General features: G+C 36.8%; 1 protein-coding gene across 3 annotated transcripts in view; it reads right to left on the bottom strand.

The window, feature by feature from the left end:
• Window positions 1-1,285: 1,285 nt before the first annotated feature.
• Window positions 1,286-14,679, bottom strand: part of PNPLA8 (patatin like phospholipase domain containing 8) — a 37,078-nt gene continuing 23,684 nt past the window's right edge. For all 3 annotated transcript variants that reach the window (XM_059847096.1, XM_059847097.1, XM_059847095.1), the window contains exons 9-10: window positions 4,111-4,306; window positions 1,286-2,290 (exon numbers count right to left, since the gene is read on the bottom strand). In XM_059847096.1, the coding sequence (XP_059703079.1) occupies window positions 2,016-2,290; window positions 4,111-4,306 (471 nt within the window). In that variant the 3' untranslated portion in view covers window positions 1,286-2,015. The remainder of the gene's footprint in view (window positions 2,291-4,110; window positions 4,307-14,679) is intronic.

The raw sequence follows: 14,679 nt of genomic DNA on the forward strand, positions 1-14,679 counted from the left end.
GAACAGTATCGTCACGAATCCAGATCTTACCCTATTTGAAATAAAATGCTCAGAACATTAGGTTTTATTTACATAAAAAATTAAAGGGAAATGTTATCACTTTGTTCACTAAAGGTACCTGTTTCCTTAGATAATACTTGCCCCAAAAAACTGTGACTGGAAACTTATGAATTTAGAATAATGCCTTTGATATCGCATGGATGATGCTGTGACTTTGCTCTTTGCCAGAGCAGTGTGTTGTTACATGAGACTACCTGATACTGTTTGTTTTGACTTATGGTGCAACAGGGTTTAACTCTGTACAAAGTACTTCTATCAGAATAATGCTGACATTTCTTTTTTATATGCTTAAATCATCTCACACCTATGGGAAACATTTGATCTCATTATTCTTCTACTGGTTTTTAGTAATTGGAATGCAAAAGGGAGGCTGTATAAATGAAAGCTGGATTATGATCATAATTGTCTGCCTTGTGTGGCAAACATAAGGGAGAGAACTCAAGATGAAAAGGATGAATATGTGAGTAAAATGACACAGGTCAAAATTAAAAATATATCAAATTAAAGAAAAAGAACATCCCAATCAAATGCTTTCTTGCACATTCTGAATATGATGTAGCACCTCCAAGGATCTCAGCTGCCTCACAGCTCCTTTCCAAACTGCAGCCTAATAACATTTTCAATGTTTAAAACAAGTAGAGAAGGTGACTATCACAATAAATGTTATTTTTAGTAGATAATGGCAGGTGATTAGTTCCAAACAGCAAAGTACAAATGCACTGATTTTGGTGAAACTGGATGCTTTAACTACTGCATAGAACTTACATTTTATCCAGTCAATAGTCTCATGCACTGTAGCTGTCTACTACAAGACAAACATTCTCCCAGGCACCAGGCAAACAATCTTATTAACAGGTACGTGCAAACACGTGACAGTAGCTGCTGTGTCTACCGCAAATATCACTGCATTGTTTTGAAGAACTCTCAGTCCCCTCCTGTTGTTGAAAATGCTGCTTGAGACACTTGGTTGTCACAGTTCACAGCATCCCTCACGGCATACGCAGGAAGTATGCCCAAAGGAATGGGCAAAAAGACTGGACTAAGTTCTAAATGTTAACTTCACAGCCCTGACATAATTTCAAGAGAATGCACATATGAAAGTTGGAAGACAAAGGGAAATTTATATAATTTGATGTTGCAACTTCTAATTTTCTTCTTGACCAGAACTACACCTCAAGTCTGGCCCCCAAAAGTTAAGTTTCCCTAAGAAACTTTCTCATTCATATGAACTATTTCAGTATTTTATTTCATTTATCCTGTAACTGGAATAGCTGCTTAAGTGAAGTTTTGGGGCTTGGGATTACTTTCAAATAATGAGTTAATCAATCTGAAGTTATTACCATAAAAACAATAAGCAGAAAGTTCTAAAAATACCAGTTAATGTTGATAATTTAATAGGCCATTTATGGTCATCCAAACATTTTACTCAATACTGTTATGTACAAAATCCACTAAAATAAAAAAACAAATTTAAATGTTATCTTTCAGATGTGAAAGTGCAATTAACACAGGCAGAGTTTTTGCAAGAATATTACATTTCTATTAAATTCACTGCCTACATAAGAGTTTAACAGGCATATTGCCTACACTAAAGTGAATGAGGATTTTTTTTTCATTAACTTTGAATAAGCCCGGAAGTTGATAAATAAAGGTTTTCTGCCACAATCATAGCACATACATCCAAAAATGCATTGCACAATTATTTCCATAATTTTCAGTTTTACTGACTTTAGAAATTAACGTAGAGCAACAGTAAGATTCATTGAGTTCCAAAAATAATTAACACCTTAAAACCTTGTGATGAGTGTGCACAAAACAGCCATCCTGAATGGCTTTCCCCAGAATTCTGATAGCTTTCCAAAGATATTATTTACCCTGAATCAACGTTCTTCCTTTACAATACCAAATGGATTTTCTGGAACAAGATTTACATTTATCTTTCATGCATCACTTATTCACAATTTGGAAAGAAACGGCAAGCCTTCATACATGTCAGCCTTTAATTTTAACCAGTCCTGAAACCTCTGCCAAGCTGATTTTTCTTGTGTTAATATTTTTGCAGCTTTTCTCAGTTTTTCTTCATTTCGTTCTAAATAACGAATTCCATCTGTCTGCAGCTGATTGAGTTTCTCTTTACGGCTTTCATCCAGAGGTATGTCTTCATTCATAAGAGGGTTAAATCTGAAATAAGTATCTGGAGGTAAGAGTGCATCCAGCATGGTGTGAACTTCTGTATTGAAAACAAATGAAGGAAACAGTTAAATTCACATGAGAACAGTCCTACAAGCGATCTGAACAAAAACTGCTCTGGAATGACACAGTAAGAGTAAATATGTGCTGTTTTGCTGAGTAAACATTTTTCTACCATTGCCTCATCAAAACCCCTTTCTCATTAGAAGACTTGTAAATGACCCCGTAGCTCTGCTTACTCTGGAAAAGATTAATCTTTTAGTCCAAGACAACTTCACTGGTATGACAATTAAGTAAGCTTTGTAGCTATCTAGATTTTTAATTACATTCCAGTCCTTCACAAGTAACAGCATATCCTGAAGAGCACAAATGTAACTTCCATATTCCCATTTCAGGGTACCTGTGATTTGTTACACTTGGTACTAACAGAAGTAGGTATTATGAAAACAACAGGTATGTTCTTCTGGAATCCCAAAGTAAAAATATGTAGGACTAAAGTTTTATTTTGTTTACAACTATTAATATTTTTTTTAATATATTTCTACATATTTGAGGCTTGAATTTACCATGTATTTAATTTAAAATATTCAAGTTAAATTATATGACTTCAGTTAACTAGTAAAATAAAAAACTGTGCAATGCATTTATACGTTCTTTTTTTATAACCTGTTTCTTTCTCCCTTTAGATCTTTTTGTTGGCTCACTTAAAATCCCATTTCTATCACTTCCTTCACCATTCATTCTATCTTCTTTGTATTCTTACCATGTTCCTCCATCCTTTTAAACATCTATTGTCGTATAAAAAGTTTGAAGTGAAAAAAAAATCAGGTATAAGATAAAAGCAAAAGATTCTTGTAAATCTGAAATAATCTTGTCTTGGCCTCTCCTCCTGCAAATTACTCAGCTATGTTTGTTCTTGTCTCACCACATCCAGTCTTTCTTGCCCTATTTAATACTCTCCCTTTTTTCCTTTGTAATACAAGTTCCCATTTGCTCAAATCTGCTCTCCTCTCTTCCCACTTCTTTTCCTTTGGTCTCCGCAATGAACTTTCCTTTCTTCCTTTTCCCTTCAAATTTCTTGCCTCATTTTTCAGCTGCAATGAAATCTTCTGACAGAAAGTGGACAGCACGTATCTCCTTCCCACAATTCCCACTGCCCTTCCACAGCTGTGCAAAAACCAAAAGGCAATCCAAAATCTAGTTTTTCCCTACTGCTGACAGACACTATACAGCAAGGCATCTAGACCATAAGACCATTTCTTGTTCCCTGGCTTTTTGCAGTATCACTTTCCTCTGTAATGGGAGGGGGAAATTATCTGTGTATCCATATTTCCTGTTTACAAAAAATAAAACAGATGTAAACTGCTAGTGATAGAGTTCCAGTGTACTTCCATCTAGGAACAGAATTTATTTTAGAAAACAGATGCTTGGCTCTTCCTGACAGCAATGGAAGTCACCAGCACTGGAACATACAGTACAGTCCTTGGAAAAGTACAGGTATAAACCCATATTTTCTGAAGCTGTTGAAAATAAAAGTTCTATATTAACTACTAAGCATTTCAACATTATGGGAAAAATAAATAAAATCTAAGAAAATATTATTTTTAAATTAATTCCTGAATATGCCTTTTATGCTAAAGCTCAAGTAAAAATATTTATCCTCCAGAAAACATGTAATACTAGTACTAAAACTAAACACAGTAAGTTACAAAGAGACATGCTTCAATTCAGTTTCATGGGGCTGGTAGAGAAGAGAAGAGGAAAGACAAAAGGTTGAAGACTGTTCTCTGAATTGGAACTATAATTCTAAGAACCATAAATAAAATTGAAGACAGTCACAGTATATCTTAGGACACCAACCTTCTGTATCAGTTGCACTGTTGATAACATTTGTCAGTTTGGCTTTCAGACTGGTGTGTGTGACATTGGTCTTTACCTCACTTTCGTACCGACCAGTGCCCAACGAAATCAGACACTGCAATGGAACATTGGGCCAGAGACACTTGCACTCATGAACTGCCAGCGCAGAAGGATTGTTCAGGAGCAGACCTCCATCCTGTAAATTAACAAGAAATACAAATATTGGTACTATACATAACATATGATCACAAAAGAAACTGCAACTATAAATTAAACTAGCATAGCCCTAATATACAAAACCAATTAAAACCTGTAAGCAGTAATTTCCAATTTTGTGAAATTGAATTGAATCTGTTTGTATGATAAAGCAGCTTCCTAGCTTGGCCTCCCAGGCACTGTCAGAGCCACTGCTAGGGCTGTGCTCTGTTCTGCTCCATTATATACAAGTGGTAGGCTGAAACAGCAGCATTCACTCGAATATCTGGAGAAGTTATGACTTCATTTTTGAAGACCTTTTCAGACAGATACACAAATTAACAGACAGATACACATATCACCGATTTCTTAATCAAAAATCTGCCCCTTGAAATGTTTATTAGTGATATTACAAGGAAATTTCCTGTAACAAAACCCAAATCACTACCTGAAGATTCCAAAACAAATTAAAAAAGAAAAATCCCAAGGGCTACAGCTTTACACAGTCATTACACAGGATGCTACAGCTTTGATTTAAGAGTTGGAAAGTCATTTAGGTTGGAACAAACTTATTGAGCTCATCTGGCCCAACTGCCCTGCTCACAGAGGGTCAGGTACAGCATGCTGCCCAAGGCCATGTCCCCCTGGGTTTTAAGTATCTCCACAAGTGGAGACTCCAAAATCCCTGTGGGCAACTTGTTCCAGTGTTTGACCACCCTCACAGTAAAATATTTTTCCAGTGTTCAGATGAAATTTCATGTGTTTGCATTTACACCACTGTCTCTTATCCTACCAGTGGGCAGTACTGGGAAGACCACAACTTCCTCATATTCTTTCCCTCCCATTGCTGATTGGTACACATCCCCTCTCTGAGTCTTCTCTTGGCTGAATAGTCTCAGCTGACTCAGTCTCTCCTCACAGGAGAGACTTAATCATCTTTGTGGCCCTGAAATGAACTAACTACAATAGACTCATGTCTCTATTGTACTGGGAAACCAGAGACAGCACTCCAAACTGTACTGGGAAACCAGAGACAGCACTCCAGATGTGGCCTCAGCAGTGCAGAGAGGAAGGACCATCCCCCATGACCACTGGCATCACTGTTGCTGATGCAGCCCAGGATGCTGTTAGCCCTTTTAACTGCAAGTGGGCATCACTCATGTTGAGCTTATTGTCCACCAGCACCCCAAGGTCCTTCTCTGCCAAGCTGCTTTACAACTCAGTGTAATGAGACTATTCCTCTGTATATGCAGGGCTCTGCCTTTCACCTTTTTCAAATCCATGAGAATTTTTCAGTCTGTTGAGGTGCCTTTGAGTGGTGGCCCAACCATTCATGTACCAGTCATTCCTCCCATGTTTGTATCATCCATGGAATTCCTGCAGGTATACTCTGTCCCATCATCCAGATCATTAAATAGAATTTGCCCCAGTATAGATCCCTAGGTACACCTCTAGTGTCTTGCTTCCAACTTGACTTTGTGACACTGATCCCAACTTGGTCCTAATCATTCAGCTAGTTTTTATCCACCTCACTACCTCTACCTAACCCACACTTTGTCAAATTGTCTATGGTATGGGAGGCAAGTGTCAAAGGCTTCACGAAGTTGAGGCATCCAATGCCTTATACTTGTCTACCAATTGCAGATGGCTGCCAGGGTTGCTCAATCACAAGTAAACCACTTTGTAAATCCATGCTGACTACTCATGATCACCTTTTTGTTCTTCATGACTTTATAAGTCCTTTTCTAGAGGATTCCCTCTATCATCTCCCAAGGGACTTGGGCTGAAGTCAACCAGCCTTAAGTTCCCCATAGATTTCTTCTTGCTTTTCCTGAAGACATGAATGCTATCTGCTTTCCCAATAGCCACAATCATTTCAAAATAATCAAGTCACCTCACAATGACATCAGCCAGCTCCACCAGCACTCAAACGTGCAACACATCAGGCCTTAGGAATTTCCATATGACCAGTTCATTTAACTGCTCCCTAACCTGGCTCTCCTCCCACCAAGTAAATTCCTCCTTGCACCAGACTTTTACTCTAGCTGCAGGGGCCTGGGATTCCTGAAAGCCATTTTTACTGGTATAGACTGAGACAAAGGCAGCATTAAACATCTTGTACTTTTCCAAACTATTTGTCACAAGCTCTCTTGTCTCAGTCAGCAGCAGGCCCACTTTTTCGCTAGTATTTTTGCTGTTATGTACTTTTAGAATCTTTTGTCGTTACCCTTTATATCCCTCTCCATGCCAGCTTTTGTTTTCCTAGCCCCACCTCTGCAAGACTGGACAGGACATCTATACTTCTGGGTCCCTTGTCCCTCCTACACCTTTTGTCCACTTCCTTTTTATGTTGGAGTTCAGTTAGGACATCCTTGCTCATCCCTGCCTGCCATCTTTGCTTGATTTCCTGCTTATTGGGGTGATCCTTTGCTGAATTTGGAGGGAGTGATTACAGACTATCAGCCAGCTCTCCTAGACTCCTCTTCTCTTCAAGGTCACAGTCCATGTGATTCTTCCAAGCAGAGCTCTAAAGAGGATGAGGTCTGCTTTCCTGAAATGCAGTGCTCTAGTTCGCCTTTTCGCCCTGCTTCCTCCCCTTAGGATCCTGACCTCCATCATCTCACAGTCACTACAGCCAAGGCTTTTGTAAACTTTCAAATCCCTGATCAGTTCTTTATTCTTCATAATCACCAGGTCCAGCAAAGCACCTTTCCTTGTTGGTTCACCACCAACTAGGACAGCTGCTGTCACCAATGCACTTGAAAGATCTCCTTGGTGGCTTAAGCTCTTCTGTACTGTCCTTTCATCAGGAATCAGGACGATTCAAGGTCCTGTGAGGACCAGTCCTGGGGATATGAGGCTTCTTTAATTCTTAATTCATCTGAAGATCAGAATTCAGCCCAATACTACTAGGAACAAATGCTACTCTGGAATTGAGGAGAGACATCTTTTGCTAGCAACATCTTAAAAGCGTAGGTGATGAGGCTGGGACAAAATACTTCAAGACTAATAAGAATTCAGTGTGAATGACAGTAAGCCTGAGAAGCATTCAGACAATAAGATTTTGATCCACTGAATCTCAAGAAGTACATTCAGCACTTCCTGGAAGTAAAGTAACCTTCACTTCAACCAAGAAATAGATTAATTTGGAATTTGAATTAAACAGAGCTTTTTTTTTTGCTGGGAATGCCTTAAAACCAGCAGTTATAAAGGCAAAACTTAAGTTTGAGAACATTATCAATAGCAAAGATGAGGATAGCCATATCAATTCAGAATTTATACAAACAAGTAAAATATAAAAGAAAGAGTATTTACTATAATAGGTATAATGCAAGCACTCCCTATATTCTAAAGTTCCCTGAATTCCCTATATCCCATATCCGACTATCACATTACTAGAACAATAAGGAAAAGCAACTCTACCCAAGAATAGCTTAGAATAAAAAAGGTTTTAGAGATGAAAAACATTTTACAGAAACTCCTTGTAACTACAGCTGCGCTAGATATGTAAAACCAGGATTACTGAGCTTAGCTTTTTGAGTTTGCTTTCTTTTAATTAACCTTTCATTTCAACCTACAAAAAGCTCTTTGAACCCTCTCTGGATACCATCCGCCTCGCTCAAAACACTAAATACACTGCTGACATGAATGGTCTCTTCAGTGCCCATTATCTCTTGTACATGTTTAGTCTAGAAAATTAATACAAAGACGTTTTTATCCTTTATATAATTCCCCATGAATCTTTATCTAAAATCTTAATAATTATCATAGTGGTGCTTAATTCTTTCTTTGAATCCTAGATTTAAAACACGCTTACAAAATAGTTTCCACTGATACCGTCAATATAATCAAACATGACTGCTATACCATGGAAAAATTAGTGCTATCAGAAGTTTGAGGGTATGTTATACTAGAATACTACAACATTTTTGTAATACTGAAAATAAAAGAGGGTGTATTATACTAGACTACAACATTTTTGTAATACTGAAAATGAAAGATCAAAGGAACATAAAATATAGATACCAAATGTGTTTGTGATGAGTAATGGCTTTGTGCAATGATTTCCATATGCAAACATTCTCCAATTTAGGTTTATTGTAATGACAGTAAATTCCTAATGATTAGCAGTTTAGACACGACTCCTAGCATTTATACAGATAATATACTCATGTCAGTTTTTGAAAGTTAGAAGCAGGACTAAGAAAGGCAACTGACTTGTTTCTTCTCCTCCAAAGAGATTATGGGTGATAGTAACCACATCCTAATCAATACTTCAAATAATGTTACTCTGTTAAAAAAGTGATGTTCATCATATTGCTTCTGCTTACTATGATCAACTACTAAAGGAGTAAATAATGCTGTTAGTTAAACTGTACTATTAAGGACTTGGTGAAGGAAATACTGCTATAATTTGTTTAAATCTGCAGCTCCAGAAACAATAAATTATGCAAAAAGCTGAAATTCTTGTGAAAAAGTATTTTCACCATTTTTAAAATTAGTTACAAATTCATTTATGTGCATTCAAAGAAAATGTAAACAACAAAGAATTTTCCATTCTGAAAGAACAGAAACTAATGCTTCTGATTCTGAGTAATTCCTCTAACTTCATTGAACTGGGAAAAAAAGCCCATCCCAAGATGTCTACTGAACTAGCAATACAGAAATACGAAAGTCAGATCAAAATATTTCAAAATTAATTTTAAGAAATCATGACATAGCCTTCTCCATGCTTGCCCTTGAGACACAGGAATAGAATTCCCAAATGGTTGACTCTGCAGTTTTGTACAAAAGATACTGAGATCGCAAGAAACTTCACTGATCCTTGTTTTGGAGAGCTGCTAAATCTGCTGTCCTAATTTCTTTTCTCATTCTGTTGAACTTGTTCTATAGCTATAAAATACTATATAAACTCATCTAAATTATTTATAACTTACTAATTACAATATTTTATTGTAAGCATAGGGCTTTTAAAATATATTTACAAAAATAAATTAACCAAAATGCAATAAACATACTGAATGACTGCCAGTAGTATGGAATGTCTTGGTGACTAACAACAGCTTCCTCATCCATGCTAGTTTCCATGAGCTTTCTTGCCACTCTGAACTTCTGTGTAATTAAACAACTGGAAGTAAACAAGGCACATTTATCTGATCTATGGCTACAGAGATGCAACATCAATCCCTGTTTGTTTCAAAACAAAATAAGGATCTTTATACCACATATGATGGTGCAAAAATCTTGTTGATATAAAGTGATATTTTAACTTCAATTATAAGCTTCAAGCTACAATGCAAATTCCACAAAGCACTGCTAACTTTATGTGCAGCCCTAAACCTTTTTGGTTCCTATTAAGTTTATCAGTTCCTTTTGGACAGATGGAATGTCTTCAATGTGTCACTCCTTTCCCCTATATTGTTAGCTATGTCCCTATGGAATGGTACTGCCTGTGTGCACACGGAGTCCTTATGAACAGAATATTCAAAAAATTACACATTATCAACATACACTGGGTCTAAAAGCAAAACCAATAGATCAAGAGAAGTGACTATACCCTTATGTTCAGCATGCACAAAGTCAGTCTGGGGACAGATACTTTGTAGATCTTTGGACACCCAGTTAAAAAACACTGAAAACTGGAACATATACAGTAAAGAACCACTAAGATGGTTTGGGGTCTGAAGCACATAACAGATGAGATGAGACACAGGGAAGTAGGTTTGCTTACCCTGTTGAAAAAAGAAAGCCAAGGAGGAAGCTAATCACAGTGTTCCACTATCTAAATTAGAAACACCCAGACTCTTTCAAAAAAGTACAGAGTAAGAGCCAGAGCAGCTGTGGAATCTCCCTCCTTGGATGTTTTCAAAACTAAGCTGGGCAAAGTCCTGAGCAACTCAATCCATCTTTGAGGTTTAGCCTGCTTTGAACAGGAGGCTGGACCAGATAGATAACCACCTGAGGCCCTCTCCTCCTCCTCCAGTTTTCTTAAGGTTCTACTCTAGTTTAAGAAATACTGCACAAATCACAGATGTATATAATTTTAGCTGTAAAACGAAATTACATCTCAAAATCCATTCTTATTGGAATCTGAATTTTGTCAGTCCAGTCTCAGTCTTGTGGAAAATGCACAATTTGTAGTGCGAGGAGAGGTTCCGGTTAGACATTTAAGAAAAATGTCTTCACAAAAAAACATTAGAACACACTGAAGAGGGAAGTGGTGGAGTCACCATCCCTGGAGGTATTTAGAAGACATTCAGATGTGGTACTTAGGGATGTGGTTTAGTGGTGGACTGGGCAGTATTAGGTTAATGGCTGGACTCTGTAGGTTTTTTCCAACATTAATGAGTCTATGAGTCTACACCTTGCAATCTTTAACAGAAAGGGTAACTTACAGGAACTCTACAAATTACTAAACTGTTGGCCTATACCCACAACAGGTGGACTTGGCCCAAGCTTTGACTCAGGACTCAGTGTTGGCAAACAGCCAGGGCAGATCCTTTTTTCTTTCTGTTCTCCCATTCTTGGATTATCTGGCCTTCCCAGCATTTCACCCTCTCTTCTCATTTAGCTACATCTCAATCTAATTGCAAAGTCTCTTTTTCACTTCCCAAACAGACATTTGTCAGCCCTTCCCTTCTCTGCTGCTACGCTCAGTGCAGTGGCAAGTGCCAGACACTGCTTCATCTGCTGAACTTTGCAAAACCATTCTACACTTGAGTCAACTTAATTTGCTGGCAGTACACCAAACACAAAGTGCTGGAGTAGGAATGCTAATGCAAGGAGATACTAAAAAAGGGGGCATAACTCTCCCGATGACATCAGGCAGGAAAGCAGCAAAGAAAAAGCCTTCTTAAAAATTTCTAAATAAAAAATAGATATTATTAAATTAAAAATAGTGGAAGTAATCAAGTAAGTTAATATTAAAATGGAACTTAATAATAATACAACTGCAAAATTGCTAGTGATAGCAAAGCAGTGACATTGTTTTCAGTCTTTTGTTAAATGCTTTCCAGGTGGTAAATGTGCAGTTGTTCTGTTTTATTTACTATCATATTCTCAGATGAAGCCAATTAATTTTTTTCATACAGATTTTTTCACAAAAAATCCTTAATACAACAGTAACCATATTTTTAGAGCTTGCTGGAAGGTAACAACGAGTCTAACGCTGTAGCTAGTATTTTCTATCAGTGTTTTGATAGTTGCAAAATGGTCAGGCAAGGCTCCCCTGTGACTTTAGTTTAGATCTTCAATTATTTAAAGCAGGAAAAATGCACCTTAAACAAATGCTCCAATAAAATCTCTGATGGCGATACTCTGCTTGCACAGTTCTAGAGGTAAAGAAAGGCCTGGTTAAACACTGGAAACAGATGGGTGCAAATTCTACAATCAGAAGGAAAACAGACTGTGAGGCCTGCAAGAAAGTATTCCAGAGCACATGGGAACCTGGTAGCACTGGACCTTCTGAAAATCTTGTCCTATTTAAATAATTATGGTGAATAGGCATGAAGTCACCAGTGACATACTTAAGTCAATACTTTGAAAAGAATTATTTGAAATTAAGATACTAAAATTCAAAAACTGTACTATACTTTACCATGGGAGAGCAGTTGTTTCTCACAAGAACATTCTCCACATTCATAGGCTCTCATTGCGCTTCCTAATTCTGTCAGACTCAAGCTGAGCCTTGTAACTGTTCTGTATAACACCTTGTGTGCTGCAGTTTCATTTAAATTATCCTAAACTTTGTGAATAAAATAATCTAGCACTGAATGAAGGATATATAATGTATGAAAGCCAAGTCTGATATTTGGAAGCTGAGTTTGTTGGCTCCATAGTAACCACTTCACCTCACTGCCTATGCAGACATGCTTTGCATTTTAGTTCACCCTTAGAGACTTGCTCTGTTGTTTACTTTCACTGTCTTTGTGAAAAAGCAGAGACAGAATTAGTACAAAGCTATCACAGGACAAGACAGGCTAAGACTTTGAGTGGACATCTGAAAAGTATTTTTTTAAATTCTATGCTTAAAGTCAACATAAATATCATAAATATGCAGCTTAAGGATAAGTCTAGTTACTGCAAATGAGTTTGAGGAGTTGCTGCGTAATAATAAGGGGTTACTTCTTAGAAAAACTAAAATAGCTACTTTAGAAACATTTGCTCTATTTCCCAGAAGTAATGGGCAAAAGGATTCTATAAAATCATCTCAATACATTTATGTATGTAGCAGCAAACATCCTCAGAGTAGAAGACAGGAATGAGAAAGGGGAGAATTCTTTCACTACCTAAGGTAGTAAGGTCTATCAATAGAGGTAACCTCAAGATTCACATCCCAGCCCAGTCCTCTCACTGCTCTGGGCACCAGCAGCACTATGAAAATATCAGTACTTCAGTTTTAAGGCTTGCTCAGTAAAGCATCAACGGGTGAAAAAGTTATAGTTTTGACAAGTGCTTTGTGAAAAAAAGAAATCTATACATTCAGATTTAACTGTACATTAAATTAGCCCCCTATAGCTTCAGCACAAACATAACCTTTTCAATACAAAGATTAAGTGATTATGCTGTTCTGCTACATATATACAAATATGTTTGAAATATATGTGAATTATAGCTTTCCTCTTGGGAGTAATCAGTCAGACTGATCTCAGTATTACCGAGGATGAAACCGGTGAAGAGAAACTCCCAGTAAGATAGGCAATCTTTATTTTCCTTAACAAACTATTTGGCAAAATATAAAAAGTTTTATAAACATGAAACAGGACAGAAGCAGAACTGTTTTCATCTTGCTGACAAGCAATGGATGGTGGTGTCAATATTTCTAATAAATCTCTGTCTAAAATGTAGTGACCAAGAATAATTTGTTTTCACTCCATTCAAATGGTATGTTCCACTTTGCTGTTTGGGTGAGAAACTTATTTAAATAACTTCAGTCTTTTTTTATGAAGCATACAATGACCTACAGTTGTCTCCTTATACAAATATTTAATCCAATTTATTCGGGAAGATTCACCCTTGCTTTTTAATCATGCTAAGAAGCAGACTACTGGGGTCAACTACACACAATTATAATATATTCTGCACAATGCTGATTCCCAGCAGAGGCCCTAATTGGTGACAGATATAAATGCCATCCTCCTACACACAAAATTTCTAACAATTACAGAAAGAACCAATTCCCTTATTTAGGGAGAGCCAGAGTGCTCCTTTAGATTCCTGAAATAAACACCTTGTGCTCATTATTTTGAAATGCTGTCTAATAATTATGATTTATGTTTAAATAAAAAAATAAACACTTAAGTTACTTGTCGCAAAGAGTGCAGTGAAAAAGGGATTTCCCTTGAACCAGCATTGGGAAAAATTCTAGAAAAAACATTTGTACAGAATATGAAAATAAAATGCATTGGTACTTATATTATTGAATGACACCAATATTAAATTTCCATTACTGCATTATTTTACATTCTTTTTTAAAGAAAATCTGAAGGTGCATTAGCTATATTTGTACTTCTGCCACACCAGTTACAGAGAGACATTATACTAAGATCACATGACAAAAGAAAAAAAAAATTCAATAACATTTGAAAATTTACTGAAAAGCTTCCTTTTCAGTTCAACTGTTTTCCCATAGAGTATTTATCATTTTTTCCCCTAAAAACTAGCAATAACATAATACAATTGGCATACACCCAAATGTCATGATCAATGCTTCCGAGAACTGTCAATACTATTGTTCTTAAATGCAAAACATTTGATAATATATTTTACATTCATTAGAATGAATGCCTGGCTGAGGTAGACTTCTAGGTGATTATCTTGAATTATTAACTCATCCTAGTGAGTCACTAATTCACAGAAAATGACCTGCTGCTCTGAAGACATCATTGAATTTATGGGTTTATGTCAGATACAGAAAATGTATGCTTACAGGGTACTGAGGAAGTTTGCTAAATATTAATGGACACCATGAAAGGAAGAATTGTTTGGTAATAAAATATATTGTCAGATATTTCATTAAAAGCATAAGTTGTGCATGACAGATCTAATTACATTAATTCTGCAGCTAACAGCACACATCACAAAAATGGTATGTATTTTAACCATGTTTCCCAAATGATGAATTGGCTGTGATATTACAAGCAAAGATCAGAGTGTGTAACCTAACAAAAAATGGGCCCAGGGCTGAACCTACACTGACCCCAGACACAGACCCAAACTCAGGTTCTCTTATACCTTTGAAGCACAGGTAAGTTAACAGTACAGATAAAAACCCCAAACCAAAACAACCAACAAAATCCCCCAACCCATGGGTCTGAATAAAATCCTTCTACATTCAGATGACTCCAGGATACTCAAGTCTAGAAGTTTTGTCCT

The sequence above is a fragment of the Haemorhous mexicanus genome, chromosome 5, assembly GCF_027477595.1.
Source record: "Haemorhous mexicanus isolate bHaeMex1 chromosome 5, bHaeMex1.pri, whole genome shotgun sequence".
Classification (NCBI taxonomy): Eukaryota; Metazoa; Chordata; class Aves; order Passeriformes; family Fringillidae; genus Haemorhous; species Haemorhous mexicanus.